Consider the following 27,642-nt stretch of genomic DNA (forward strand, 5'->3'; position numbering starts at 1 on the left):
TGACTAGTTACAATGCTTGTGATAAAACTGAAAATTTTAAATGCACATCTGTGGTGAAAGGAAACACAAGGAGGCATAAGGGGATTGATTCACTAAATACATTCTCTTCTATTCTCTGTTGTTCATCTGTTTTGATTAAGTGGCAGAATTTGTTGGTGAGACCAAGGCAGAAATAGATTTGAAGGGCAACTTTTAGATACTGCTATAGGAATCTCTTCAAAGAACACACTAGACTTGAAATGGCAGAAGATACCTTTAAAAATCTCTCCAGTTCCTCAGAAAAATGTTCCATTGGACATGGTATAGTAAGTTCTTCTGTTTTTGTTGTTTGTTTGGTTTTTTTAGTGAGCTACTAGGGGGAAAAAATGTCACCAGAATTCAGTACTGTTGTTCTTCTGGTGTTTTTCTCAGAGGCTGTAAGAGATAATGACAGTAAGGTTCCTTCCTGCTGTGAACACACTAGGAATTTGCCAACCTGTTGCAGACTTAAGACTTGAGGAAATAATCATGAGAACTTGTCATTTAATATTGAGGATAAGTTATAAATCAAATTTTATCAGTGTGTGGCCATTTCTATGATTCGGTAGTAGAGTCTGAATTCCCTGTGCTTTCCGTGTGTCTTCCCCAGGCTGCATGGAGGACTTTCAGCTGTGAGTCCTCTGGGCAGCTGCCAGCTTTAGCGTAAGAAATTTCACATAAATCTCCTCCAGTTAGTAGCATATAGTTCAGAAACACCTACATGTCTGTTGTAATAGTTTTTCATTAATGAGCACAGGAGACTTTTCAAAACACTGTCCATATTCTCAGCCTTTCTCTTCTAAAATTACTGATACTTATGTACTTAAGACTGTAAGTGACAGGTTACCTCCAACTGTGGGAGAACTTGTGTAGTGTGGGTTTTAAGATGTGTTAGTTTCCTTTTCTAATGTGTATGGTGATTTTGCACTGTGTAATTTCATGTGATGATTTCGCAGTGGCAGCATTTGGTGGTATGTCTGCAAGCTTTCTTGTTTGCTGCTCTCTCATAACTAATGTGTGTATAGAACAGTGCAGATGGCAAAGGTCAGATCTGCTTCTAAGCTAGATATTTCATCTAAAGCACCTGATGTTTCTAGCCAGCGTCATGTAACATCAGCTCTCCAAGGGAGAATTCCTGGGGTGCCACTGAAGTATGACATCTGCAATATATTACTTTGGAGATAAGCAAATAGTTAGGTACTCCTGAACCCCTCAAAACAGAATTTAACTTATGACTGGGCAAGTTAACAAATGTTAACGTTTGTTTTTCCAGTTCTGAGTTTCTCAACTGATACTTACCAATGATTATGACTGCTCTTCAAAATACAATTGCAGAGGCTTGCAGAGCTTCAATGTTGCTGTTCTTTCTCATAGCTACCACTCTTGAGCAACAGAAACTGTGGGATATTACACCCCTTCAGTGAAACCCTGCACGGGTTTAAGACTGCTGTGTCAAGACTGCTTGGGTGCAAGAGAGCAGGGAGTTTTGACTTGTTATCTTTCAGCATATTTTTATGCTAATTTCTGGTTTTACTACTAGAATAGCTATAGTGTAGCTTTGCAGGTTTTTTGTTTGTTTGTTTGTTTTCCTGGTTTCCTTTTTCTCTTCTGGGCATGCTGCTCTTTTGATGAGACAAGAGGGAAACTTGACAGGCTTTAGGGTGCTGTGTCGCTGAGAAGTGCTAAGTCACGCTGTGATAACCAGAACGGGCTAGTGTTGCCAACCTGCATAAAGCCAGGCAAAGAGGTTTACTCCTCATCTCATCCACTTCAAGTGGGATTGTTCTCAAGCTGAAATGGCTAAAGATAGAAAACCTTCCAACAGATGAATCTGCCTTTCCCTGCAGCAGGTATAGGCAACCCCATTCTTAGCAAATGAGGGGATTAGTGATGGAGCTCTGCAGACCATGAACACTGTGGAAAGGAAAAAAATCTAGCATCATACTCCCAGTAGCAAGTGATCCACAAAAGAGAGATTTACCAAGTACCTGTGCTAGAATGCTAATTAAGGTGCATTGTTAAAGGCTAAATATTAGGCTGTGGCTTAGGTAGGTTAGAGTTTTCAGTGAACAGAGGTAGAGAGCCTTGGAGGAAAGCAGGCTTGTCATTCTGGTGTTAGAAGCGTAGAGCATCTTCCAGAGATTTGGGGTAGTGTTCCCAACTGGTAGGAGGGTAAACAGTGCACTAAGCATTTGAGGAAAGCTTGTTCAGAAATAATTAATTTGAGAAAGGTTATTCCCGTTTGGAGGGAAAAGGTGGTTACTTACAAGTTTCTGAAAGAAGCTGTAGCTCTGTGCCCCCTTCTCAAGGGACTGGAGTCATGTTTGATAAAGCAGCTACAGCAAGCAGGGAACAGTTATCAAGGGAGAGGAGAAAACCCTCCCCGCAAGCTGAAAGGGATCAAGTTCCTAATAAGGGAACCGGCTCCAAATGGGGCTATACCCTCCATTCCCAGGAAGTGTGGGCAGGGTGTGTTAAAAGCAGAGCTTTCTCTTCCTGGCAGCTTCTTACGGAACTATGCTTTGCTTTTGTCAGAAATGGTCCTGACACAGCACATGCCCCGCACAGCAGCAGGAACGTATCCTCCAAGTGTACTCCTAAAGAGAAAAGTTCAAGGAAGGGCGAAGCCAGCCCTGATTCGGTTATTTACCATCAATCAGACTGTTGCTTGGCAGGGAGTGGATGATTAGGAGCCTGAGCAGCTGAAAAGGGGCAGGAAGAGAAGTGGAGGCAGCGTTCTTCCTATTTAAAGCTGCATCCCCTGAAAGGAGTGTTTGCAGACTGCCTTGGAGCCGGTGCTGAAAAAAAGGGCTCGCAGACTTTGTCCTGGAACTGATGCTGCAAGGCTCCCCAGCTGGCTTCATGGTGCTAAAATAACCTTACGTTTCAGCACTTTTTGCTGCCCAGGAGGATACATGTCTAATATCTAGGCATGATGGCAATCTGGGTACAAACGACAACTTTTTTCGTCCTTGCCGCTTTATTAGGGCGATTTGTAACCATAAAAGCGCAAGAAGAGGACGAGTATGATGGTGGTGAGTTTCTCTCTCTAAAGAACAAAAAACATACTACTCCCCCTCTCCCTTTGCATGCAGTGTCCCTATTGCGTGATTTGGAGTGGAAGTGGAAAGCCTCTGAGGTAAAAGAGGAACAAGACTTTTGCTTTATGTAAGAACGGCCAGCGATGTTTGTGCTTTCGGCTCCTGGGCAGCACAAGGAGTGAGGGGGGAGGCTTCCAGAGCCGGGAGCTGCGATGCTGGCTGCGGGCGAGGGACAATCGATCGGGCGCTGTCGGGGGGCCCGGGCTGAGCCCCGCTGCGGCCCGGGGCAGGGCCGGTGTGTACCGGGGGAGTCTGCAGCCAAGGGCAGCGCTTGGGACGGGCTGCAGGCAGAGCCGCCGGGCCAGTCGGTCTGGGGAAAGGAAACGCAGAAGCCTGGCAGGGCGGAGGCTACATCTGCTTTCTCACATTCTTTGTTGTAGAGGAATACGAAAAAGTGGGTTTCTTTCTTTTTTTTTTCTTTCTTCTTTTCCCCTTTTCTCTTTTTTCCTCCTTTCTTTCTCTTCTCCTCCCTTCTCCGTCGTCTTCGGCTTTCCCGGGGCAGGCTGCAGGGGCACCGCCGTCTCTCCGTCCCCTCCCTCCCTTTCTCCGACCCGCGGCCCGGAGCTCCCCGCGGGCAGGGGGCTGCCTATTTCACCCTGCAACCTGAGCTTTCTTAGAGTGCTTTCTACCCGTTTTTTTTTTGTTGTTGTTAAATATCATTGCAATGTCAGCAAGAGAAAGATCGCTGGTCGGGAGGATGCGTTGTGGCTATGCTCCTCCATCAGCAGGGATGGGTGCCGGGAGGGATGGTGGTTTCCTGAAACGTGAGCTGGCTGGTTGGGACAGTCCGTGGCTATCGTACTCCTGAACATACTTCCTAGGCTTCTTGTGTGTAACACTAGCTTCTTTTCCAAATAATGCCCGACAAAGGGACTAGTACAGTCCCCTACAATACAGTTATCTGTTACTTTATTGTCTGTTTTCAAGAGTTTGATTTTTCTTACGACTGAACTTCTCTGGCTGTGTTGCGCAAGTGAGGAGGAGTCAAAGCCTGATGAATAAAACAGTGCAATAGTTCCAAAACTTTTGTTATACAAAGTAAGAGGAGACGTTCCTACACAGCTGTGTGAGGAGTCCCATAGAGGGGGCACTTTGTATAAACTTGGGAGAATAATTAATATACTCACCATAAAGGGAGACATACATGAAACATTTTTCAGATATATATAAAAACAAAGAAAACACTTGTAAAAATATTGACTTAATTTTTTTTTTATCTATTTAGTAAAAAGGATTGGGTTTTTTGTTTTGTTTTCTTTAAAGGCAACTTTTATGTGAGATTTTTGTGGGGTTGTTACATGTAGTTTATGAGTTTGTTGCTAATATGAAAATTATGGGATGAGCTGGTACTGTAGCAACACCTTCTGGGATGTACTTCCCAGGCATCGATGGCTGAGGAAACTCAGAGGTATCTGTTAAGTCAGAGGGCAAAATACGTTGTAATAAATTACTGACATCTGTTTGCACTTATTTCACTGATCTTCCTTATTTGAGAGTGTAATAGCTTTTGTTACTGTAGCTATGAGGAAGATGCTTCTCCAATGTTTTTAAAAAATATTAAATAAAAATATTAGATATTAAAAATAAACAAAAAAAAACAAGCCCTAAAGCTATTTGAGTGTGTTCTGAGGGATGGTGCACAGTGAGGATGAAGGGGGCTACATCCTACATGGTGGTCTGTTTAATTGCATAAACAAGGGCTTGTCAGTTTTGATTTAGTTCTTGACTCAAGCTCACAAACGCTGCAAAATGGGGAGGGTTTTACCCTTTGTTTGTCTTGGGTTTAGTACTTGCTTGTGCAGAGGTCTAAGATCACTGTACAGTGTATTGTACTGCAGGTTATTTTGTCAGTTCAGCTGCTTCACTTCTCCCCATTCATTTGGTTGAATGTGTCACCTGAATATAGGTGCTGTGATAAAATATATATTGCTGATATCTGGGGAAGGAAGGAAGGCACTTAAGGAAGCTTAGATTAGAAAAAACTGTCAGACTTCCAGAACATATATTAAACTGGTTCTACGAGCCATCTTTCATGCCAATCCTAGAAAAAATGAGGATTTAATATAGGTTGTCAACCTCAGGCACAGTGGAAGGAAGAAAGAGCTTGTGCAAGAGTATTTTACTGAATGTAGCACAATGAGTATGAGTGATATTGAGAGATAAGTTGAATATATAAACAAAACATGCTGTATAATTTTTAAAAAAAATTTTTGGCACTTACCACTGCTGTTCTTTTAACTAATGCCAGTTTCCAGGTACTTTTTTTTCTTTCCCCCCCCGTCTTGAAGCCACTGCAGGTTTATCTGTTTTGCTCAAGAAGAGTTGGCTGATATTGCTGTATACTACACACACTTAGAATGCATGTAAAAATGTGAAAAGCAGACACTTTCAAACCTAGTGCATCAAAATAGATAATTTTGAGAGTGGTTGTTGTTTAAAATCTTCCTGTTTAAAAGTTATTTGGGAATAAAGTCAGCACTACAAAATCCTAGAAAGACTGAAAGATCCTGGTTTTAATTTCTGTGTAGGTGGTCCAGGCTATCTCAGAAATGCAGTAAGGCCAAAAAAAGTGCCCAGAAGGTGACTGAAATTGTGCTGTTTAAGCACTGAATACTTGGAAGCCCCAAACATTTGGTGGTGGGATTTCCACACACTGTATAATCTTCTTTCCTAAGGACTCAGGAAACCACTAGTAGAAGCAGTGCATGCTTCTGGGATCCTTTCCCATCCACTTGTGAGTGTAAACATGTTGCTTTCTTCAAAGATATTTAAGAAAATTAGAAACACACATTTAGTGGAAAATCTCTTGGTATCACAGCTGAAATTCTGGGAATTGCCTCCTTCAAGAGGATTTGTCTGCATAAATTCTATGCGGGTATGGCAGTGATGGTCTGTTGCCACCATCTCCCATATTTCTCATTCCTGTCCTATACTTGCCTTACTTGCTTATACTTTTAAACAGGAAAACTTAAAACAACCAGTCGCAAAATTATTGATTTTGATGCACTAGTGTCTGCTTTTCACATTTTTATATGCATGTAGTATATAGTTTAAGTTCTCATCAGTTGCTGCAAAACACCCTTGTCTAGGAATTTTGTGATGAGTTACCCTTTTCTCACTCTCATGGTGTCAGTCCTACTTCATCTGAGATCACTGTGAGCACTGGTATTGAGTGAAAAGTATCTAATTTGCCCTGTTCCAGAGTGTGAGCAAGCAAAAACAAACAATCGTGCCGTTTGAATTCATGATCCTCTTTGAATTCTTGAGGTCTTTCACTTTGTCTGAAAACCATGTGAAGGGAGAGGAGAATGGACTGTCCTTAATGGAGACAGGAACAGCTGAGATGATTGAATGGGGGCTATTAAATATGACCCTTATCCCCTCACTGATATGAGAGACATAAAGAGGTTACTAGATCGCACAGTTTCATCACTGGGACAGGTGTGGGGAATATGATGGCAAGGGAAAGTCTGCTGTAGCTCAGGAGATAAGAGAATTATTGAACATTCATGCCAGATGCTTTGGTTTTGATGGGAAAGAGTCCTCAAAGCTCCCAAGGAGATATATATGAAAGGGGAGGGATAAATCTGTCTTGTTAGTTCATACAATTTTAGTGAGGATCTTACAACACTTGATGCTTTTTTTTCCCCCTAAAGTTCCAGACACTAATGTCACTCATTTTCATGTTTACCTCTGCTGTCTATATGAGAAAGCAAGCATGCGAGTGTTTGTGAGCATACATGTCTATGGTTTGGGGTCTAATCATAGCAAATAACTAAAAAATAGAAGTGATTACAGCTCTAAACAAGCAGCAAATGAGAACACATTATTTATTAAAAACAAATATAAATAAATATCACAGATCTTTGGGGACTGACTCATGAATTCTGAATATTTGTGGTTGGCTCCCCTGCCTGAGGAAGTGTGGGAAGGAGGCTTTACACAGAAATTTCCACAAGAGGAATCCTCAAGAAGTTTCCTCCTGCTCATACTGAGTAAAATTTTGCTCATGTATTATGGAATATGTAAAATTGAGGGTAATTTTAAACTATCCACATTAACTTGTTGGTTTTTTTTAGAAAATATTTTGTGGCTGGAGAGTAATTACGCGCTGTGGTGGTTAGTGCAGGCATTTTTTTTTGCCACAATGTTTACAAATATAGATTATTGCCATAGAAACCAAATGGTCATTCCCTACTCTCATTTACGTTTTGGCACTTTCATGCTTCATTTCTTGATGAAGCCCTTTCATCTTTGCAATGTTGTTTCAATAAGACAATGTTCTTTCAGGTTGATTTGTTAATGTAAGACATTTCAGGAATGGTCCTTCTTTATAATGTGTATGAGCATAAAAATAAGCCTTTTTCATTTTTTTAACTCGTTAGAAGTTTCCAGGGAAAAAAAAAAGTCTGCCAAACCCCATCATTTATTATAAATTACCAAGGAAAACTCTGCTTAGGAGCAGCACCTGGTGTTTAGGTAGTACTTACTATTTCTGAGTTAACTGGAAGTTATGTGATTTTTCTGTGGTTAGAATCAAAACTGATCAACTAACTGCATTACTTGATTGGTGGTGTTTTGAGAGAGAAAAGAACATGGATTCTTGTGTGTACGTGTGAGGAAGCAGAAGTTCTGCTTCCTTTGTGGGACACCATGATCCTTAAAAAAAATGGAGCAGATGTTCATGGCCTGTGTGCAACTATTTTTCCATATACAGAGGAAGGCAACAAACTCGGTGCCAAAAAAGTATAAAATAATAATAAAAAATAGTTGAAATTCCAGCTGGAAGCATGTGATCTATCCTTATATGAACACTGATTGTTTCACCCATGTTTGTCTTTGTGACCCCGCACACTTTTTTGTGTGAGGTCCTGGTGATATAAATTTGTTTCTCAAAAATTCTTCTTGGAAGGAATAAATGAAAGTGCCAATCCAATGGATTCTAAGTTGGGTCAGTGAAGAGAGACTGGGTTTGCACTTCAAATTATTTTACAGACAAAAGAACCTATTCTTAATCTAATGCACAGGGCAAAATTCCTTTAGTGTAAAATGAATAAATGAATCAGATTAACTTGGATTTTCAGTTTTTGACAAAGGCTTCTTGGAGTTTGAACTTCCAGAGCACGAGGAAAGATTGTTACTCTCGCTGCCTGAAATCTCAAGCTGCAACAGAGCCACCTTGTTAAACTGCCCTTCAATAGCCCTGGTGAGACTGTCATGTGCAGAAGGTCAGGTATAAATTGAACTGGTATGTCTGGTGCATTAATTCAAAGCATAATGAGAAGAGGATGAGGAAAATGTGTTTATTGCAGTAGTATAAAGTAAGCATTCCTCAGTCATTTAAGAAACTAGGTACTTATAAATCATGCAACACACTGAAGATGGGAGGTATCTCAGAGGTGACACGGTGAACTGTTCACACCTTTAACCGAATCAATACATTATGTGTGTAAAAATGTTACCTTTTCTCCACATTTTTTTTTGGTTACAGATTACGTTCTGTGATTTATTCTTTTCTTGACTTAAGTTCTGAGAAATTTGAAGAGTTAATGCTGTTGCTGAACTACCAGAAAGGATAAAATAGTGATACTGTCCATGGGAAGTAACACAACAATTTGTTCATACAAATTCTTGGTTTATAGGTTGATTTATGGTTATGCAAACAATAGCATGCAGGAAGCTTTGGATGCTGATAAGCCCTTGGTGCTGTGGTAATTAAAATATCCAAACCGTTACATACAATTATCTTTTCTGAGTAAGCAACATACATTTTTCATAGCCTGCTGTGCTGTCTTTTATTCTTGTAGTGAGAAACAGTTCCATTATTCCACTATCCCACCCGCATTTGCTGCGGAAAGGTCATGTGTTATATAAGCACGAAGACTAAGAATGATTGTCAGAGGGCCAGCGGTGGGATGCTCTTGGTACAGGGAACCTCTATTCATGCAGCCCCTTGGGATTCTGCTTTTATTAGCTGCTGAAGATAGGTCTTGTCTTTGGAGAGCTGTTCTAAGGTTGTTCCTTGGCCATGCTGCTGCCAGCTGAAACTTGATTGGAGTTTTGGAGAAGTTGTATTATTAAATTGTGCAGTTGGGAGAATGATATAATAGAATTGGTTTTATAGTGAAAAACTCCCATAGTATTTTGTGTCTTCAGTAGTTTTCATTTATAGCTTTTGGACTATGTCACGGTAGCATGGGAGGACTAAATAATTAATTTGAATCTCTGTGCCCTGTTCTTTCGATAATGTGGCTGAATAGAAACACAAGCAGCTACTCTGATACTGCTGGCAGGAATTCAGAGGTTTGGACATGAACTCATTTAGAGTAGGAACAGAAGGGTAAACTGTCTCACTGGGGCCTGTTCCCTGCTGTGCAGTAGATGTCTGGCTGAGAAGGTCCATACAATATCTTCTCCAAATGCTCTTTGGTCATGAAATGCTTGCCAGCATCCTTCAGCAAGCTGACCATCTGAAGTGAAGGATTAAAGGCACAATGACAGTGTAGGGCAGGAAGAGATTAAGGGAGAGAAAAGGTATCCTCTGGAGTCTGTCCTGGCCCAGTTGCCTCAAGGTCAATAATGCATGTTAAAATGGAAACAACAATACAGGCTAAAGCCAGGAAGAAGCTGTTCCTCATTTGCAGAGAACTCCTGTCATCTGTCCCTTGATACGTCTCCTACTGCAGGTAACCTTAGAGGTTGTGCTGAGCACTTTGTTGAAAGCAGTCCTCTTTTTCCCAGAGATCACAGAAGATCTTGATTGATATATTTTTAATTTTTTTTTTTTTTTTTTTTAAATCACTTACCCAGCTGAGGTCTCCTGTCTCTTGTCTCATTACATACCCCAATAGCCCCAAAGAAGAATTTTAAAGGGAAAATTTCAAGCAGAAACAGGGAGCAGAAGCTGTGTTTTCCATTCAGCTTTTCTTAAATATTTTCTTTACAGGGTTCTACCAAATCTTTTGCTGTCATGAGAATACAATGTAATACCATAGTGATTTCTATCCTATGAAAAATATTTTTTGTCTCATTTTGTGCCTATCTTAAAATGTTTGAGTTTTGTTGTTTGCTTTTCTTTTTTCTCCCCTCAGCTGTGATGCTGTAAGTTCTCCAAGAACTGAACTTCACATGCTCAGTAGCTGGGTAACAGCATCCCATGGGACATTGTTGAGATAAAAAATTGAAATCTCACTGGCAAGAGGAATTTCCTTTAGACTAGGGTATATGATTAGGTTTATTAGGCATAGCAATAATTTAGCCATCAGTGCTATTTTAGGGAAATCAATTCAGTTACCCTGAGTTGTGAACATTCAGTTACCTGAATTATGAACTTGAATTATTGTTGACAAGTTATGTAATATATTCCTTTTTAAATAAAGTATGATCTATCTGTGGCTTTCTCATTTATATTGATGGAAAGGTGTCACTGAGTAGCTGGGTCATCTCACTCCTCTGAGACTCCTGGAGTTTTCCTGAAATTCCTCTTCCCATTTGAAAAAGAGGATACACTTGACTTTCACGTATCTTCAAGTGTCCTAGTCCCAGTGGTAGTAAGGCTTTGCACAAGAAGTTAAGGTCAAGCGAGGGGAGCATTCTCTGTAGTAACTGTGACCAAGCCCATAGAAACCTGACAACTAAATCAACTAAAATGGAGATAAACCACTGAGGGCTCCTGCTGAAAAGGTTGTTGTGCTTCTGGAGTTTTCTTGCCTTAATGTTATTTAGCAGCATGACTTCTGATAGCAGTCTGGCTGAAGGTATCTTTAGCTGTCAGGTATTATTTCTATAAGGAAAGGTCATTTATTACAGTTCTGGAAAATTCATCATTTATTCTTGAGGAAGTTTGAAAAATCTAGTAGACTTCAGGTCTTTGGAGAAATGAACAGATATTTCCAAAACATTTTAAGTGTAAGACTTGCAGATGGTGCTGTAGCAGCTCTGTGTCCCTTAAGGAAGAACTTTAACCTCATTCTTTGTGTGTACTGTTGAATTATACTTTACAATTGCATTTTAAAAGGTTGCTTAATGGCTCTATGCTGTGTTGATGTAGAAGCATTTGACTGCTGGTAAAGCATTTAGTTCACTGAAATCTTAGTATTGGCTTGAATATTGCTGTTGTGAGGGGCAGGAAAATTAAATTAAGAGTAATGTATCTTTATTGTGGGTGAAATTAATAATTTCACAGACTATTTTCTGTAATCTGCATCAGGAAAGAAACAGGATATTAATGAAATTCACAGATGATAATCTGTGCCCAGATCAGGACAGAGGAATTAAATACTTGCTGTCTGTGTAAAGGTATGGGTAAGATACACAAAGAGGTGAATTATCTTAGGAAATTGTAGGTTGGAGTGATGATAACAACAGAGTTTGCACTGTGCTCTGTGATGAGAGTGGGCTAAAACCAAGGATACTATTCTTCATCACGTAGGACTTGGTAAAGAAAAATATGGTCCATTAGGCAGAAAAACATGAGGAAATGGTTGGAGGCTTTAGTTCATCCTTCAATGATCAAGTCCAATGTTGGCAAAAGTGGTAATTTTTGGAAAATAAATAATTATAAACTGGAAATTTAGGGGACTTGACTAGGACAGATATTCTGAGTACTGAATCTCTCTTATTTAAGGTTTTTTTCATGTGCACACCTACCAGACCAAATAATCCTCAGGATGTCCAAAGCTCTGAAAAAGGAAGAGGAAGGGAAACAAAAAGGCAGGAACTTCCAGAGACCCTTTGGGTGTGAAGTTGGGCTTGTGCCTCTTGAGGAGCCCTTAGCTCTCTGTGACTGAGGCTTTATGGTCCTATTGTGGCTTCAGTCCATGGAGAATGCATGAAAATAGTTTGGTTTCCCCTCCTCCAGAGGCAGAGACAGAAAGTAGTATCTCTTTTCCTCTGTATCAGTTTTCCATTGAAGGAGGGACTTCTTTTGTTACAAAAAACCTGAAGCCAACAACCCTAAAGCATGCACTGAAAATCTGTTGGTTTCTAAAGGAAAAGGTAGTCAGCTTGTTAACTTCATGATGCAGTTTAAAGAACTTCTAGTGCTGAAGGTGTATTTTCTTTAACTCATGTAGAACATGGAGGAGCTTGTGACATGCTAGAAATCAGCCTTGACAGTGTTTCCTTAGACATATTTGACATTAAAACCATGTTTTTGAGAAAGGTTTTACAAGCCAGAACTGTTGAATTGTGCATGCTTTGTATCCTGTAACACACAGCATCTGATTTATTAGCCATCCTATATCTTATAAAACTGAACCTTTAAAAACAGCTTGAATTGCTTGAGTAGTAGAAGGGGAATGCATGCTGCAGCAACTTCTGAACACACGGTTGTGACTTTTATAGACTCAGTATTCAAATAGTAATACTTCGATGTCATTATTACAGGCCAGTCATACCTAAGACTCCCAGTTTTACATCTGAAATAATTCGTCTATGAAAGACGTTTTTTCAGGAAATCTTAGTGAAAAAATATATATTTCAATTTAAAGTTGTGTGCACTAGGAAAATAACACAATTCTGAATGTAATGTATTGCACCATGTTTATTTTAAATATCTGTAATATAGATCTCTCAAATCAGGAATGTTTTGGGCTGTACACCTGCCAGTATACATCCTTAAATTTTAAAAAGAAATACATATGTGTTTGTAACTTATTACAAGTTACAATTTAGAATACTTTACTTTATAGTGTGTTAAATCTATGTAGTGCATTATATATATGTGTATGTGTATATATATACACATATATGAATTGCGGTATCTTTTATATAATATCAGACATTCCCACTGTATGGGAACTACATTGCAAGGCAGATGCATCTTGCTGGTGAAAGTAATGGAGGATAATTTCCAGATGTTTAAATGCTTGTTTTGGCAAGAGTCAGAAAATACTGGAACATGCACTGGCAGCAAAGGAAGGGAAGAACCTGATGTAAGAGGCATCAAGCCTGGCAATAAGCAGAGCAGAACATGGAAAATGGAGCTGTGTGGGGAAGGAAGAGCCAACATGACAGTATGAATGCTGTGACAGCACTGGATATTGGAATTATACTAATGCCTGGCAAAGTGCCAGATGCTGACTTCAAAAATTAGGACTGGATTCTAAATTTAGGAAAATTGTCCTTTATCTGTTTTTCCTTTCCTTTTCCTTTCCTTTTCCTTTCCTTTTCCTTTCCTTTTCCTTTCCTTTTCCTTTCCTTTTCCTTTCCTTTTCCTTTCCTTTTCCTTTCCTTTTCCTTTCCTTTCCTTTCCTTTTCCTTTTCTTTTCTTTTCCTTTCCTTTTCTTTTCCTTTCCTTTTCCTTTCCTTTCCTTTACTTTTCCTTTCCTTTTCCTTTCCTTTTCTCTTCCTTTTCCCTTCCTTTCCCTTCCTTTCCCTTCCTTTCCCTTCCTTTCCCTTCCTTTCCCTTCCTTTCCTTTTCCTTTCCTTTTCCTTTCCTTTTCCTTTCCTTTTCCTTTCCTTTTCCTTTCCTTTTCCTTTCCTTTTCCTTTCCTTTTCCTTTCCTTTTCCTTTCCTTTTCCTTTCCTTTTCCTTTCCTTTTCCTTTCCTTTTCCTTTCCTTTTCCTTTCCTTTTCCTTTCCTTTTCCTTTCCTTTTCCTTTCCTTTTCCTTTCCTTTTCCTTTCCTTTTCCTTTCCTTTTCCTTTCCTTTTCCTTTCCTTTTCCTTTCCTTTTCCTTTCCTTTTCCTTTCCTTTTCCTTTCCTTTTCCTTTCCTTTTCCTTTCCTTTTCCTTTCCTTTTCCTTTCCTTTTCCTTTCCTTTTCCTTTCCTTTTCCTTTCCTTTTCCTTTCCTTTTCCTTTCCTTTTCCTTTCCTTTTCCTTTCCTTTTCCTTTCCTTTTCCTTTCCTTTTCCTTTCCTTTTCCTTTCCTTTTCCTTTCCTTTTCCTTTCCTTTTCCTTTCCTTTTCCTTTCCTTTTCCTTTCCTTTTCCTTTCCTTTTCCTTTCCTTTTCCTTTCCTTTTCCTTTCCTTTTCCTTTCCTTTTCCTTTCCTTTTCCTTTCCTTTTCCTTTCCTTTTCCTTTCCTTTTCCTTTCCTTTTCCTTTCCTTTTCCTTTCCTTTTCCTTTCCTTTTCCTTTCCTTTTCCTTTCCTTTTCCTTTCCTTTTCCTTTCCCTTTCCCTTTTCCTTTCCCTTTTCCTTTCCCTTTTCCTTTTCCTTTTCCTTTCCCTTTCCCTTTCCCTTTCCCTTTTCCTTTCCCTTTCCCTTTCCCTTTCCCTTTCCCTTTCCCTTTCCTCCTTCTTCCCCCCCCACCCCAGGTTGTGTTTGCTGTAGTACTAGAAAATTGTATCTAAACCTGGTTACTGAGATTGAGTTGCTTGGACACACTTTGATTTTTTTGTAGTTATTGTGAAGTGCAGGGTCTTCCTATGAATTTGTGTGGTGCTGAGCAGAAAGCATCCTTGATCTCGGATGAAGCCTTAGGGTGCTACTGAAATACACATACTGAGTCATCATGCTAAATATGTTTCTTGAATTGCGTGGATTTTCATGTTGAATACTTGACTAGTTTTAAAATTAGAATCAGGCTTTGCAGCTTTGCCACTTTGTATCAAAAAGTTCCAACTTCTTAGAGGGGGGACAGGGTGGGATGATAAGGAGAGAAGAGTTCAGTCAGATGGTGCATTTTATGAGGAGTGCCAGGGACAACCAGTGTGAATTTCACTGCTCTAACTTTTATTAGTGATATTTTTCTAATAGTTTAAAAATTGAGGATATGGAGAGCTTAGTTATTTCTGTGGTTTGTTTGTTTGTTTATAGTTGTTGTTGTTTTTTTTAACTTTTTCCAGCTGTTCTTTGTTTCTTTGAGCCTTCCCTGGTTTCCTAGGAAACGTCTGCAAGATGGAATTTGTCTGTTTTCTTTGCACTGTGCAAGATAGGTGGTTTATTTTGTTTCTGTTTGAATCTAATTAACACAAAGTAAATATTTGGTGATTTAAATCTCTTATTCAGGAGAGTACTGTAGAACCTAACTTGAAGCACAGGAATAGCCCTATTTCTTGTAATGAGATGACTGGCACCTAGTTGTTTGCCTAACTACCTTAATTAATGAAGAATTTAGTTATTTCAGTTTTTCATTTGAAAGAGGGCAGCAAACATCAGGATCTACTTGTCTGCAATAAGAATGAATTAGGAAAAATGATGTAGCAGTGAGATACTTTTAATAAAAGAGTAGCTATCTTAGAAATCTTTTCTCAATTACAGCAAAAAAGAAGTTCACATAGAGATTATTTTCATACAAGTAGTGCTTTTTATATCTATAATCAAACTTTTTGTAATAACCAGCATTCTGAATTTTGCCATCTTTCTGCCCAAATATTCATGCTTTTGACTGATGATTCCTTCTGGTCATGAGCAAACATCAACCCACAACCATCAGTTCACAAACACAGCCCGGTTTCTGATTTCAGGGGGAACGAGGAGAACCTCAGTAGCTTTGGTTTGAGTTTCCTCTTTGCTCAGATCTGATGCAGAAAAGGCCATTGTAGGATCTTGCTGCCAAAGAACAAGCAAGTTAAATATTTTTGGGTTCTAAAGATGACTCGTGCACTTAATATGATAGTCCTGGTAAATTTTACATAAAGCTCTAAAATGCTCAGTAAAGGCTGAACTTTGGGGTAGAATTAAGCATGGATATTTACTTAACATTTGGCGTGTGTAACATCCCAGTCTGTAGCTCTGCCTGGGAGAAGGATTTGGGAGCCCTTTGCTGGAGGGATGGTACTAGAAGGAAACGTGACTGTTCCTGAGAAGAGGAGGCTCTTACAGTCCTGTTTTCTAACAGGACACAGCTGTGGCTTATTTGAAGTCCTATAAATGTCAGTGAGTGTTGACTTAATGCCATGAGAAGAAACTTTCTGGTCTGATAGTGCCCTGCCTTTGTCTATTGGGATAAGAATCACAACTGAGCAATTCATGACACATAATTTCAAAATGGTGCTTTTTTTTTGTCTTCATCAAATGTCCCTCCTTTCAGAACCCCAATTCCGTTCTTGGGACTACTTGGCTAGTACAGTTCTCTTGAGAAACAAAGTAAGACATTCTGCTTTGTGCAGTACTATCTGCCTGCTTATCCCATAGGTTAGATGTGTAAGCTTCTGAAGAACATGAGTCTGAAAATATAGCTGAAAATATATCAGTGCTTTCAAGACAAAGTTGGTCTGTGGGCTGAACTGCAAATTGTGGTCTGCTGCTGATCGTGCAGCAGCTATAATGATGAATTACAGTATAAATATAGGCTCTTTAGTCCATGTGTAAAGTCCGTTTTTCAGTTTGTCCTTTTGTTTCCACCCCCACAGAAGAAAAAGGTGTGGGTTTAATGGATCTCTATTTTCTCCCAGTATAATAAGATAAAACTGAATCTGGTTAGGATAAAAGGAGTGGTTTATAGGTTTGGGGCTGGTTTAGGAAAAAGGTATGCTTTTGCCAGAACTAGTTTCCAGTGATTCTTTGTTAAAACTACCAGTTTATACTTCTGGTCAGAAAAAACTTGAAATAAGCATTTTTGTTTTTTCCTGAATTGTGTTTTCTTTCTTTATAAAGTGGCTAAATTCACTCTCCATCTTATTCTTGCGAGTGTGTGCACATGGCTGCAATGCCTGAAATTCCCCCTTGAAGTTTGCATGACTTAGAATTTTCTAAGTCTTTTGTTTATACAGCATAGTGTAGTTCACAATGAAATGTAAGCAGCAGAAACTGATGCACCTATGTTTGCAGATAGCATTGACTAACTGTTTATTAAAATGGCAGAGCTAACTTTGGGACATTTTGTCATAGTCAGGCAAGACAAGTAATTAATTATTCTGAGCCCTTTTGATACCTAACAAACTGTGAAGTTTGAGGGTAGAACTTGCATAGGCCTGGTTCTTGTAGTACTTATCGAAGTAGGTAGAAGGCAAGTTTTTTTCCAGTGGTGAAGGCAGTGCAAGTGTTTTTCGGTTCTGGGGTGTTTTTAATTTTATTTTATTTTTTCTCTTCTTCCTCCTACACTTATCTAGTATAAGTAAGATGGGGATTTGGCAAATTATTTTGGAGCTAATGCAGGAGAAGATTCCCTCGCTCCTTTATGTGTCACATATAAGTAATGCTTTTACTGCTGCTAGTCTATTGCTCTGAGAAGACAACAGCAAATATTGTCACAACTGTGGTTAAGACAAATTTAATAAAACAAATTGCATATGGTTCTTGCTGTCCATCACACTGAAAAACTTAGCTAATATCGGTTTGGTTAGGAATAGCAAAGTCAATTTTTCAGGAATACAGATACAGAAAAGTAAAAGTAACTGCTGTGTTAACCTGCAGGTCACTACAGACGGTATACAATTATAGCAATTACATTACTATTTTTTGTGCAGTGCAGCACAATCTCTTCAGGCATCTGAAATGTTTCTTTCAAGTCTTCATGACCTAAATCCTTAAAGGTGATGCAGGCATGTGCCATTCTCCCTGTGTGGCTCTGCTGTATTTTTTTGTTGTGTAGTAGTAGATTCAGGGCTTGGAGAACTTGCAGGTTTAGCCATTAAACTTACTGAAAGATATACAATTGAAGAACATGAAATATTTCCTCAAAATGCCATTTTCCTCTGTTCCAGCTGACACTATTTTTTTCTCTCTCTTTTTTTTTTTTTCTCATCCTGTGGGAAACATGTAGAAGCCTGTCACCAGACAGCTCTGGTTTTGGAAATGGAATTGTCTTCACGGAAAGAGCCTGAAGGGCAATGTTTTTCTTTCAGTTGAACTAAATGCATAATGAGTTTTTTCAGCACCTGCGTTAGTGCACTCACTGCTGTGTTATAAAGAGTCTGACATGCTTGCAAAATTCAGGTATTCATAGCCTGTGAAATTTCTAGTTTGTCATATGTGATTAAAGCTCAAGTCATATGTTGCGCCATCACTTGAAATGGTGCTTATCCAGAGTAACTTTCTGTGGAAAGAAATGTCACTGGTGTGTACACTGACATGTACTATTTGGTCTGGGTATGAACATCTCTTTATCTAGTAAAAAGGAGAGATTTGGTGAAGCCTTGAACAGGCTGGTATGTATGTTACTCAGTCTGCATAAGAATATTAAGAGGAATGGAACAGACAGTAGAAAAAAATACACATATTACAACTCCTTTGGATCCAAACTGACTTTCTTTTTTTGATTAAGAAGTATTCTCTGTCTGAGTTTTCATGCATTTGAATTATTTGTTTTTATAACATGTGAATAGTCCAGCAATTACCTGAAATTAATCAGCTGCTGGTTGTGTAAGAAAGTTTTCCTCTTAGTACAAGGTGTTACCTATCTCATATGAAATTCATATTAAAAAATATAAGACTGGGAATTTAGATGCTTGACATCTGATTCAAAGGGAAAAGGTTTCTAAAGCAAGTTTTGGAGCCTTTGTGAGGCATGGTCTAGTTTCTGTGTAATGCACGTCTGAGTCAGTGTTAACGACCTCTTCTGATATGTGTGCCTTGGCAGTAAAATTTCAAGGCAGCAATAATAACATTTTTGTTCTCCAAACACAGATAGATATTTAAAACAGGAAATTGAAAGTTGAAAAGAAATTTTTCCCAAGGTCTATTAAAGTGTTCCATTAATCATATTTTAATATTCCTGTGTTATATAGACTTTGAAATGGATTATTTTGAAAGTATCACATTGTTACATCACAGTAAAATGTCATCCCCTTCCAAAGCAGTCTACATAACGATGTGTTATGCCTAAGTTCTTCATGCAATAAATAAGGATGTTGCTCTCCTGGTAGGTAGGGGAATGGAAACCTAGAGTGATAAGACATTTATTTCCAGCTGTCTGCTGATTCTGAATATTCCCTTTGGGTACTGATGGGTAACAATCTGTAGGATAGGCCCTCCCTGCAGATCCATTGGCACAATTACCACCTTCTGGATAAGGGTCTTTCAAAGTGAGCTTCAGACACCTTTTTTACATAAGGAGTGTTTAATTTTTTTAGCTCAGTTGCAGGAGGATGTCTTATAAAAGACAAATGTTCATATGCTGCCCTCTTTGGAAGAATATGCTTCTGTTACCAGAGAGATAATTTACATGGATGCTGTTCTCTTCTGTCATTGTTTATTACTGGTGGTGCATCTGGGATTGAATTTATTGTCCTTGATATATTCTGATGAGTAATTATTTTCTGAATGAAGCAATTACAGGCTTTGTACCTTACCAGTTGGTTCTTGTGTCCCAGTGCCTGGTTGCTGGGCTCCTCAGAGTGTATTCTTTTTGGAGAGATCTTACCAGTAATGAATGAGGCCTGTTTTCCATATTGACCTCAAACTGTATATAACTACCTAAATCTAGCTAACCATAACAATGAGGTGGGCATCGAAAGTATACTTCATAGAGGGATTTTATAGAGCTTACAGTGCAGTTAAGTTGAAATTACATAGCTATTTATGGGAAATGTGTAGTTAGTCATGCCCTCTGCTGCGCTTTCCCTCAAATCTATGCCATGAAAGAAAGAAACACATCATCTGTAACAGCACTGCAGTGAGGTTGGCTCTTTCCAGATTTTGGCTAGAAACAGTATTATTGAACAACAGGAACGGCTTTATGTAGTTTTTAAATAATTTTACAATAATGTTATTTTCCCAATTATAGGAAATTTTAGCAGAAAATTAATTTATTCTTTGATATTTTTAGTTAAGTCAATAAAAAAAATGTACTGCTCTGTATTTATGAACATCTCCTGCCTGCTCTAGGCTTGAGTGCAAGGCTGTTACTCAGCCTTTGGTTAAGAGCAGGGCATTAGGAGACTTTGGAAGGTGCCATTTCACTATGAAGAATGAGTAGGATGAAGGAAGTTCACTTGGGCAATGTTACATTTACTTAAGGCAATGGAGCAGGATTTGGACTTACGTTCAACTGGACAGCCCTGCTGCCAAACTGCACCCTTCTTAGGGTGAGAAACACATTTTAGGTGGGGGATTCACTTTTATGACTAAGACATTGAATTTCTTCATTTCACATGCCAGTTTTCCTTGCTCTGAGCAAGACCAACAGCAGCCACTGTGTTCCTGCTCCTATTTACACCCTGCCTGACCTGAGCTCCATCTCTGTTGATCACCTTCTAGCAGTGATTCAAACCAGGAATTCCCAAATTCTTAATTTCTCATTTTTTCTAAGATTCTTTTCATGGTAGTTGATTTACTTTGAGAGGAAAAAAGGAGAATTGGTTTATTTAATATATATAAGATTCCCACTTGTGAAACAATTAGAAAACCGTTGATTGATCAACAGTCCTAATTATGATTCTGGGTTGATTTCCTACATTGAAAAAGTTGAATAAGTTGTGTCCCTTTTTCTTGTTATCCTTGTTTGATTAGTGTGAAAGTGAACAAAGTGATTAATTTCAAATGAATGTTTCAAACAGTGGAATTTTATTCTTACAACTAAGCTGATTGTGAAGTGGAAACAGCTGTGTTTGATTCTTGTATCACTCAACAGTGAACTAGCAACCTTAGGTATTGTACACGTAGTGGAAATACTTCATATGCAGTAGGCATTGAATTAGCTTGAGGGAGAGACACCTATGCAGATTTTGTGTGTAGCTGACAAACACTTTATTTGAACACGATATTGACACATTTATTTTCACAAGGAAAATTGTGGCTGAGCAAATATGGACTGAAACATTATTTTTTGGTGTTGGTTTTTTTGTGGGTTTGTTTGGTTTTTTCTATGCAGCTTTCAGGAGGTTAATGTTTTATTTATTTTTCCTCTGGTTTGCAGTGTGTAATATAAGTTCAGAGCTTGGGAATGGTCTTAGGCAAATTGCTTGGAAATTAAAATCTCTTTTGCCTGAAGTAGCTTTTCCTGGAGTCCATGCTGAGACCCAGGAGCAGTTACTGATCCAAGGGTGACATCCAGGTTGCTGCTGTGAGCAGGTAATGAGCCTGCTCCCTTCTTTTAGGCTGGTACCTTTGAACAGGAAGTGATTTCTGAAATCAGCACAGAACCAGTGAAATAAAGGCGAGCCACCATTTATTTACCTCAGCTTTCATGAAGGAGGCATATCCCAGGCTCTAGGCAACCTGCCATCAATTACCCACACAATTCATAACAATAAAGGCAAAAAAGCAGCAAACCATACCCACGTCTGCCAACTGCCTTAGCTAAAGGGAAATGAAATCATTCAGCCCCTCATATTCCCTTAGGCCCTGCAACTCGGCCCCCATCAAACATTTGTTCCAGAAACAAGCTATGCTTCTGTTGGAGTTAAAAATGTACACGTTAATATATTCCAACAGATCATGAAATTTCCTAGCTTAGAAAGCTGGCTGTGCCAAGCTCCTCTTCTATAGACTATAATTTCCTTTCTAAAGAGAGAAGAAGCATCTGGACCTACTCAGTCCCTGCACAATATTCCTTCTCCACGTCAGCAAGCTGAAGCTCCAGTGCAACTGGCCAGGGTCAGCTGTGGACTGCCTGGAATCTTCTTATTAAAAAATCCCGGAGTTTTGGATCTGAACCAAACCCCAAGAACTGAACACCCTGGGACATTTGAAAAGTCCTGTTTCTACACCAAAACTCAGTTGCAAAAGGTCATCGATGCATGCTGCAGATGTTTCCCTTGTGCTCTGAGTCTCAGACCTTGAGTGCAGAATCTTTCTCCAGTACAGCTAGGATTAAAAACCCAGTTAATGGAAGGGTCTCATATCATTCATCTGTGCGAGGGACAAGGGAATAGACTACATTTAACTTTCTGAGATGAGGATTAAACGAGCAGTTAAGAATTAGCTCATTTTACTTTGACAAATTTGTTTAAAATGTACATTCTCAGCCACTGTCTCTTGGTAGAAGTTTTCTAGTAAATAAACTTCTGACAAAGGCCATATTTGAATTGTGATAATATAAAACTAAAATGTAATTGGGATGATTGGTAGATTACTTGCTCCTAGTGGAGATGAGTTGTCTCCTGACTTCATTGCCTTAAAAAAAACAACAACAAAGTCCACACAAAACAGTCAATACCTCTATCCCCCCAAAAATCCTCAACCCATTTTCTGGTCTTCTAGATGCTGTGTTTGAAGCCAACTCCTACTCAGCACTTTTCTGAAAAGCTTAGTTGAGCAGTAGTGAAATTGGTTGCATCTGTAGTGAATGCTTTGGGGTTATTTTTCAACACCAAATAAATTTGCAGTATGTTTTGCTTTGATTGCAGTGTCACCTTCAGGTAACTAATGCATGAAAAAATGCACTGTTAAGTCAGATCATTTGCCTTGCTGTCATGACATTTCTGTTTGGAAGAGGCAGATCTTGGAAGGGATCTTCATCTGGTGTAAATTACAGTGGTTTCATTACTTCAGTGGAATAACTTATGCAAGCCAAAGGTCTGTGACATTATCCAGAGATGAGGTGTTCCACATGGGTTTTTATCCCCCACCCCCATTGTCTGTAAAATCAATGCATGTATTGATGGTGGAAGGGTTTCTACTGTGATGCTGATCTGTTCGTTGTGGTATGTGTCAGCTAATTCTAATCATAGTTAGCAACCATAGTGCAATGGAAATCCTATCCTTACTAATGCTTACCTTGCATATAAAGCACATCCATAAATTTGGATTTATTCCCTAACCTCCAGGCTGTAATTTGGGGAATAGGAGAAACTCCCTTATTGCACACACTTGTAAGTGGAAAAGCAACAAATAAAAATGTAACAATTCATTGTTTGCTGCTTTCTGGGCTCTCAGCCAACATAGTTTGAAATGTCTGAATTAAGGCTCGGATTTGGGCTCTGTTTAGTTGTTGGGATCTTGTTACTGAGCAGTTTCACTGTTCTTTATGTCCCAACTGAACAACGTGAAAGAGACCTCTTCTCCCCTCCTGGATGAGAAGCTGAGCACAGTTTTGACCTCATATGAGTGGTCAGTTGATGCTGGTTCAGGCATCATTTAATGTTACACGTGATACTAAGAAAACTACGAGTACTAATGCCTAAAAGCCAAAGGAGGCTGTTTTTTTTGTCTTCTGACATAAATGTTTCATTATTTAAATAACACATTGGGATATAACCAAGCTTATGGTCCAGTAAAATGAATAAAAATGAGCAAATTCTTTATGGCCACAAATAACCATGTTGTTCTTTCCCATATTTTATGTCAGGCATAAAAGCGGCTGGTAGGATTAGCATCCAGAGAAGCTAATTGTGTTTATTTGAACTTCTTGAGAACATGTCATCTCCTGGAAGCATAGACGTTCCTACGTGGCAGTTACTAGAGCAGGGTGGGGAAAAATATAAAGCACAGAAAAAGGAATCTGTGTATGCATATGTGGGACAAAAGTAAAAAATGTTTATTATGTTGATGAATGAATATTAGGGTGTATAATTTAAAAAGAAAAACAAGTCGTTTGTGAATGTTGGCATAGTGAGATATTATTTCTTTTCGTTCCCAGCTTTTAGAGGAACACTTAGGAATAATTTATGTTTTAAAAATTCTTTTGACTGTGGTCAAGCTGCAGGCAGAAGATAATGTAAGTTGGATTTAACTTGTTTTGAAACATTAAGGTTTTCATTTCAGCAAACTTTATTTACTAGAAAAGAATGTGCTTAGACATCAGGCTTCCTACCATTGGGATATTTCTTAATTCAATTCCATGTGTTAGTATTCCTTGAAGCAATGATATAACCTCTAACTCTTCCACAAACTCTTTAACTGCTGTCCCTCAAAGCCAGGAAGATCAGTGTCCTTGCTAGAGCGCTACCATGGACGTTTCTAGTATTGCTGATTTCATTAAAAATTTATGTAGGTGGGAGAAAATGGACACAGGCCCAAAGAGTTCACACAATTCACATCCTGGGAAACTGGAGTGGGGCAAGAGTCTAAGTCCTGTTTTGGGAGGAGATATCATTTTGCTGGTTCCTTGCTTTGCAGGATAATGGGACAGCACTGAAAAGGGGAATGGAATAGGGCGAGGGGAAAAAAAAAAGGGAAAAGGGAAGTACACCTTTCTTTCAGCCTTGCTCTAGATCAGCATGCATTTCCATTAAAGCTTGGGGATTTTTGTTTTCTTTTTAAGATCTTAATTTTCTGTGCTATTTAGTGTTTTGTAGAATTGGCTCAAAACAAAGTGATGTGGTTGACTGTAAGTTATTGTTTAACATTATGTATTCGTTGATAATACACCTTGTGTTCTAGAACAATACTAACCAAGGAAATGTACATAAGCGAAGTTAATTAATGACATGACCTATTTTTGCTGTTAATGGATTATCATAAGGAGATGAGATATTTTTATTTTTTTCCTCAGTATTTTTTTTTCTATCAGGTGTGGTTTGGATTTGCTTTTTGTTGTTACTGGGCTTTTTTTTTTTGTTTGCTTTTTCTTTTTTTTTTTTTCCTTTCTTTAGTATTTCCAGTTGGTAAGATAGGCATAACTGAAACAGACTGGAGTAGTCTGGGAAAATGGGAGTACAAAGTATGACACTTAACATCAGCTTTCTGAAATTCCATTTTGACAAGCATTTTCTGTGGTTGCATTAGATCTGGACATAAGTGAAATCAAAACACTTTGTAGCGAGCATGGAGAGGCAGGAAATGGTGTTAATCTTTGTGGTTTATGGTGTTTATTTTTATAGCTTTGGATTAACTCAGTCTCATATAGTTGGTGTGTTGAAGTTGAAAAGACATCTATTTGATAATACTTAATAGTTTGGCATCACATCAGTTTCCATAATTACCTTTTCATGTATTATGCTGCTGCTTTTTCTTTTCCAGTGAACCAGATAATACACCAGCAGTTACCTGAGAAAATGGAACTGTTGCACTGTGTTAATGAGTAACTTTATTGTGGCTGTAATGGTGGCAAGTCCCTTAAAAAAAAAATAAATCAGCTTTCACTTTCTGTATATTTATAAATGAGTTCAAAGTAGAAAATTTCATTTATTTGCTTATTTATTGTTATAGCTAATTATGATATTTTTTGTCTCAAGTGCTAGAAGCATAAGGACTTAGAGTTCTAAATCTGAACCTAAGGAATGTTGCTCTTTGAAAACATGTCTAAATTTAGTGTGTTTGTCACTGCGGTGTAAACAAGAAGACCACAGGTTCTGGCTTGTGTTGCTGGAGAGTCAAGACAAATGCTTTCCCACTGCAGGAGATCTTTGGTTGTGATCAAGGCAGTGTAAGTAACTGTGTAGCAGCTGGTTATCTTTCTGTGACTATGCTGATGAACTTTTAATGTGGAGCCATCACATTTCTCTTAAAGATCTGGAGAGGACTAATGATGATCAGACAAAAATTTATAGACTAGAAGAATTGTGGAATGGTTTTGGTTGAAAAAGACCCTTATAAGATCATCAAGTGCAACTATTAAGAAATAAGCAACGCTTACTATGTAGTGTTTATGAGCAAAATCTTTTCAAAACCTGTGCATAGCAAGTTTAAAAGCAATCTCTGGGGTATGTGTGTAAGTTTGAAACCAGTGGTTTCCACCCAGAATAAAACAAAGCAGCTTTGAGGCAACAAGAAGCCATGTTTTCAATTGAAACAAACATGCCAAAGTGTGAAGTCTCCTTGCAAAGGAACTGCTTTGAAGAAAAGACAAGGCATAAAAAAAACCATTGGGAATTAACATCTTTATTTGGACTTGATCGTGGCATTGCTTGATCATGAGAAGAAGTCAGACTGAAGCAGTACATTTGCCTGGGTCTTGTCTTCTGGCAGTTTCAGCTTTAGCTTGTTGAGTGAGACAAAATAAGACATGCAGTGTATTACAGAAACAAAGAAGTGAAGGCTCTGAAGAGTAAGATTGGTTACTTTTTAGTAAAGCTGCAAAAAACCCCAAACCAGTTACCTGAGGAGTATCTCAGAAAAGAACTTTTTTTTTTTTTTTTCTTCCAGTGGATAAAAAGGTAAGTGGTTGGATGCATTATTCCAGTTCTGGTGTTGTGAGTGTTGCATGTGATGTAGCTGTGTTTGTAGTTAATAGGTATCTCACTTAAAAACCTCTAAAATGCTTTAAAAAATGAATAGGAAAATGTACTCAGCAAATTTGCTAACATTCATTCCTGCAGTATAATTACTCTCTTTATAGTCCATTTCCTTTATTTTATATTTTTTAATTTGTTTAGTAAAAGTGACATAGTCAGATTTTTGCAAGATATAAACTGGAACCAAAACGACTGGTTATGAAATGGCCAGATGATGTCAACATAGGAAATAAGCTTGATCCTCTGTTAGTATTATTTGCAGTGCCCTTGCTTTGCTTTCTGCATCTTCAATTGTGTAGGGAAGACTTTTCTGAGGCATACAGGAGTGGGGCTCTGTTCTGCTTGCTCTCTCAGATGGACTCACCCTAGTTTAAAACCAGAGGATATTGAGCCCAGTTCCTCAGGTGTTTTTCAGTTTGCTCTTGAAAATGCATTCCAATTTTATAAAAGTTATTTACACAAGTTAGGTGTTCAACAGAATCTAGCTTAAAAAAAAAAAAGTGATTTTATCGTTCCAACTTAGTGAAGACTAAGGTTGAATTTCTGAAAAGTGACCTTTAGTTGGCCAGCTAAAAAAAAAGGAAGGAATGTACTTGCTAAGTAGCTGTCCTCAAAGCATCTCAAGATGAATAGGCCTACTATTTCAGAGAGGTAAAGATTTCAGCATGCTAAATTGGGAGACTTTTTGGCCTGAATTTGAAAGAAGCAATTTATTTGCCCTTTTTACTTCAGTTTGAGCGGTAGTTGTACATCATTTCATTAGAAAACAACAATAAAAGAAATCCTTCCAGCTGACCAACCAGAAACAAGGGACAACTTTTAAATATTACACATTCCTTCAACTGTAAAATAGGAACAAAGTAATATTATATAATGTAGGGATTTTTTTTGAAACTTCACAACACTTAATAACCTTTACATATTGCGTCTTAAAAATATTTGATGTAAATTAAATGTCCTATTAAAATATTGCTGTATCATGGTACTATGCAAAAATATCTCCTAAATTATTAATTTTACTAATAGTTTGTCACAACTAAAAATATGGCATGTTCAAACCATATTTACACACTTTAAATACTTTAGAATATATATAAAATATATGCCTAACACGTAATTTATGTAATGCAAAGGTAAGCATCCTAATGTCCTTAGGAAGATATTGTACAGCAGATTTAGAAGTTTATCTTCTCTAAAGTCATTCAATGGACAAAAAAGTAAATCAGAAGGAAAAAAAAAATCTCAAATGAGTATTTGAGTATTATTATGTGTGGTGCCACATCAGAGGTTTTAAGTACTTCAGGGATAGCTAACAAACTCTGCCCTTTCTCTTAAAGGCACTAATTATCAGCAAAATATTTCCAGCTTCATTAAAATGTGCACCAAATGGCTTATGTTAATGATACAAAATAAATACCTGTTAAATTATTTTCATGTTCCTAATACAACAAAAGACAAAGCATGTCTTAAGGCTCTAAATAATTTTACAACTAGAAGATTATCTAATTACTTGAATTCAGACATCAGGTTTTTGCAAAGCCTGAGCAAGCTGGAACTGGAGTTGAGTCAAACCAAAACACAAGT

The 27,642-nt window shown here is 38.3% G+C and overlaps 1 protein-coding gene across 1 annotated transcript in view; it reads left to right on the plus strand.

Moving 5' to 3' along the window:
* Positions 1 to 2,471: 2,471 nt before the first annotated feature.
* COL5A2 (collagen type V alpha 2 chain) overlaps positions 2,472 to 27,642 on the plus strand; it is a 104,085-nt gene continuing 78,914 nt past the window's right edge. The window contains exon 1 of the mRNA XM_051623570.1: positions 2,472 to 3,053. Within this exon, the coding sequence (XP_051479530.1) occupies positions 2,951 to 3,053 (103 nt within the window). The 5' untranslated portion in view covers positions 2,472 to 2,950. The remainder of the gene's footprint in view (positions 3,054 to 27,642) is intronic.

This window comes from Apus apus, chromosome 6 (genome assembly GCF_020740795.1).
Source record: "Apus apus isolate bApuApu2 chromosome 6, bApuApu2.pri.cur, whole genome shotgun sequence".
Classification (NCBI taxonomy): Eukaryota; Metazoa; Chordata; class Aves; order Apodiformes; family Apodidae; genus Apus; species Apus apus.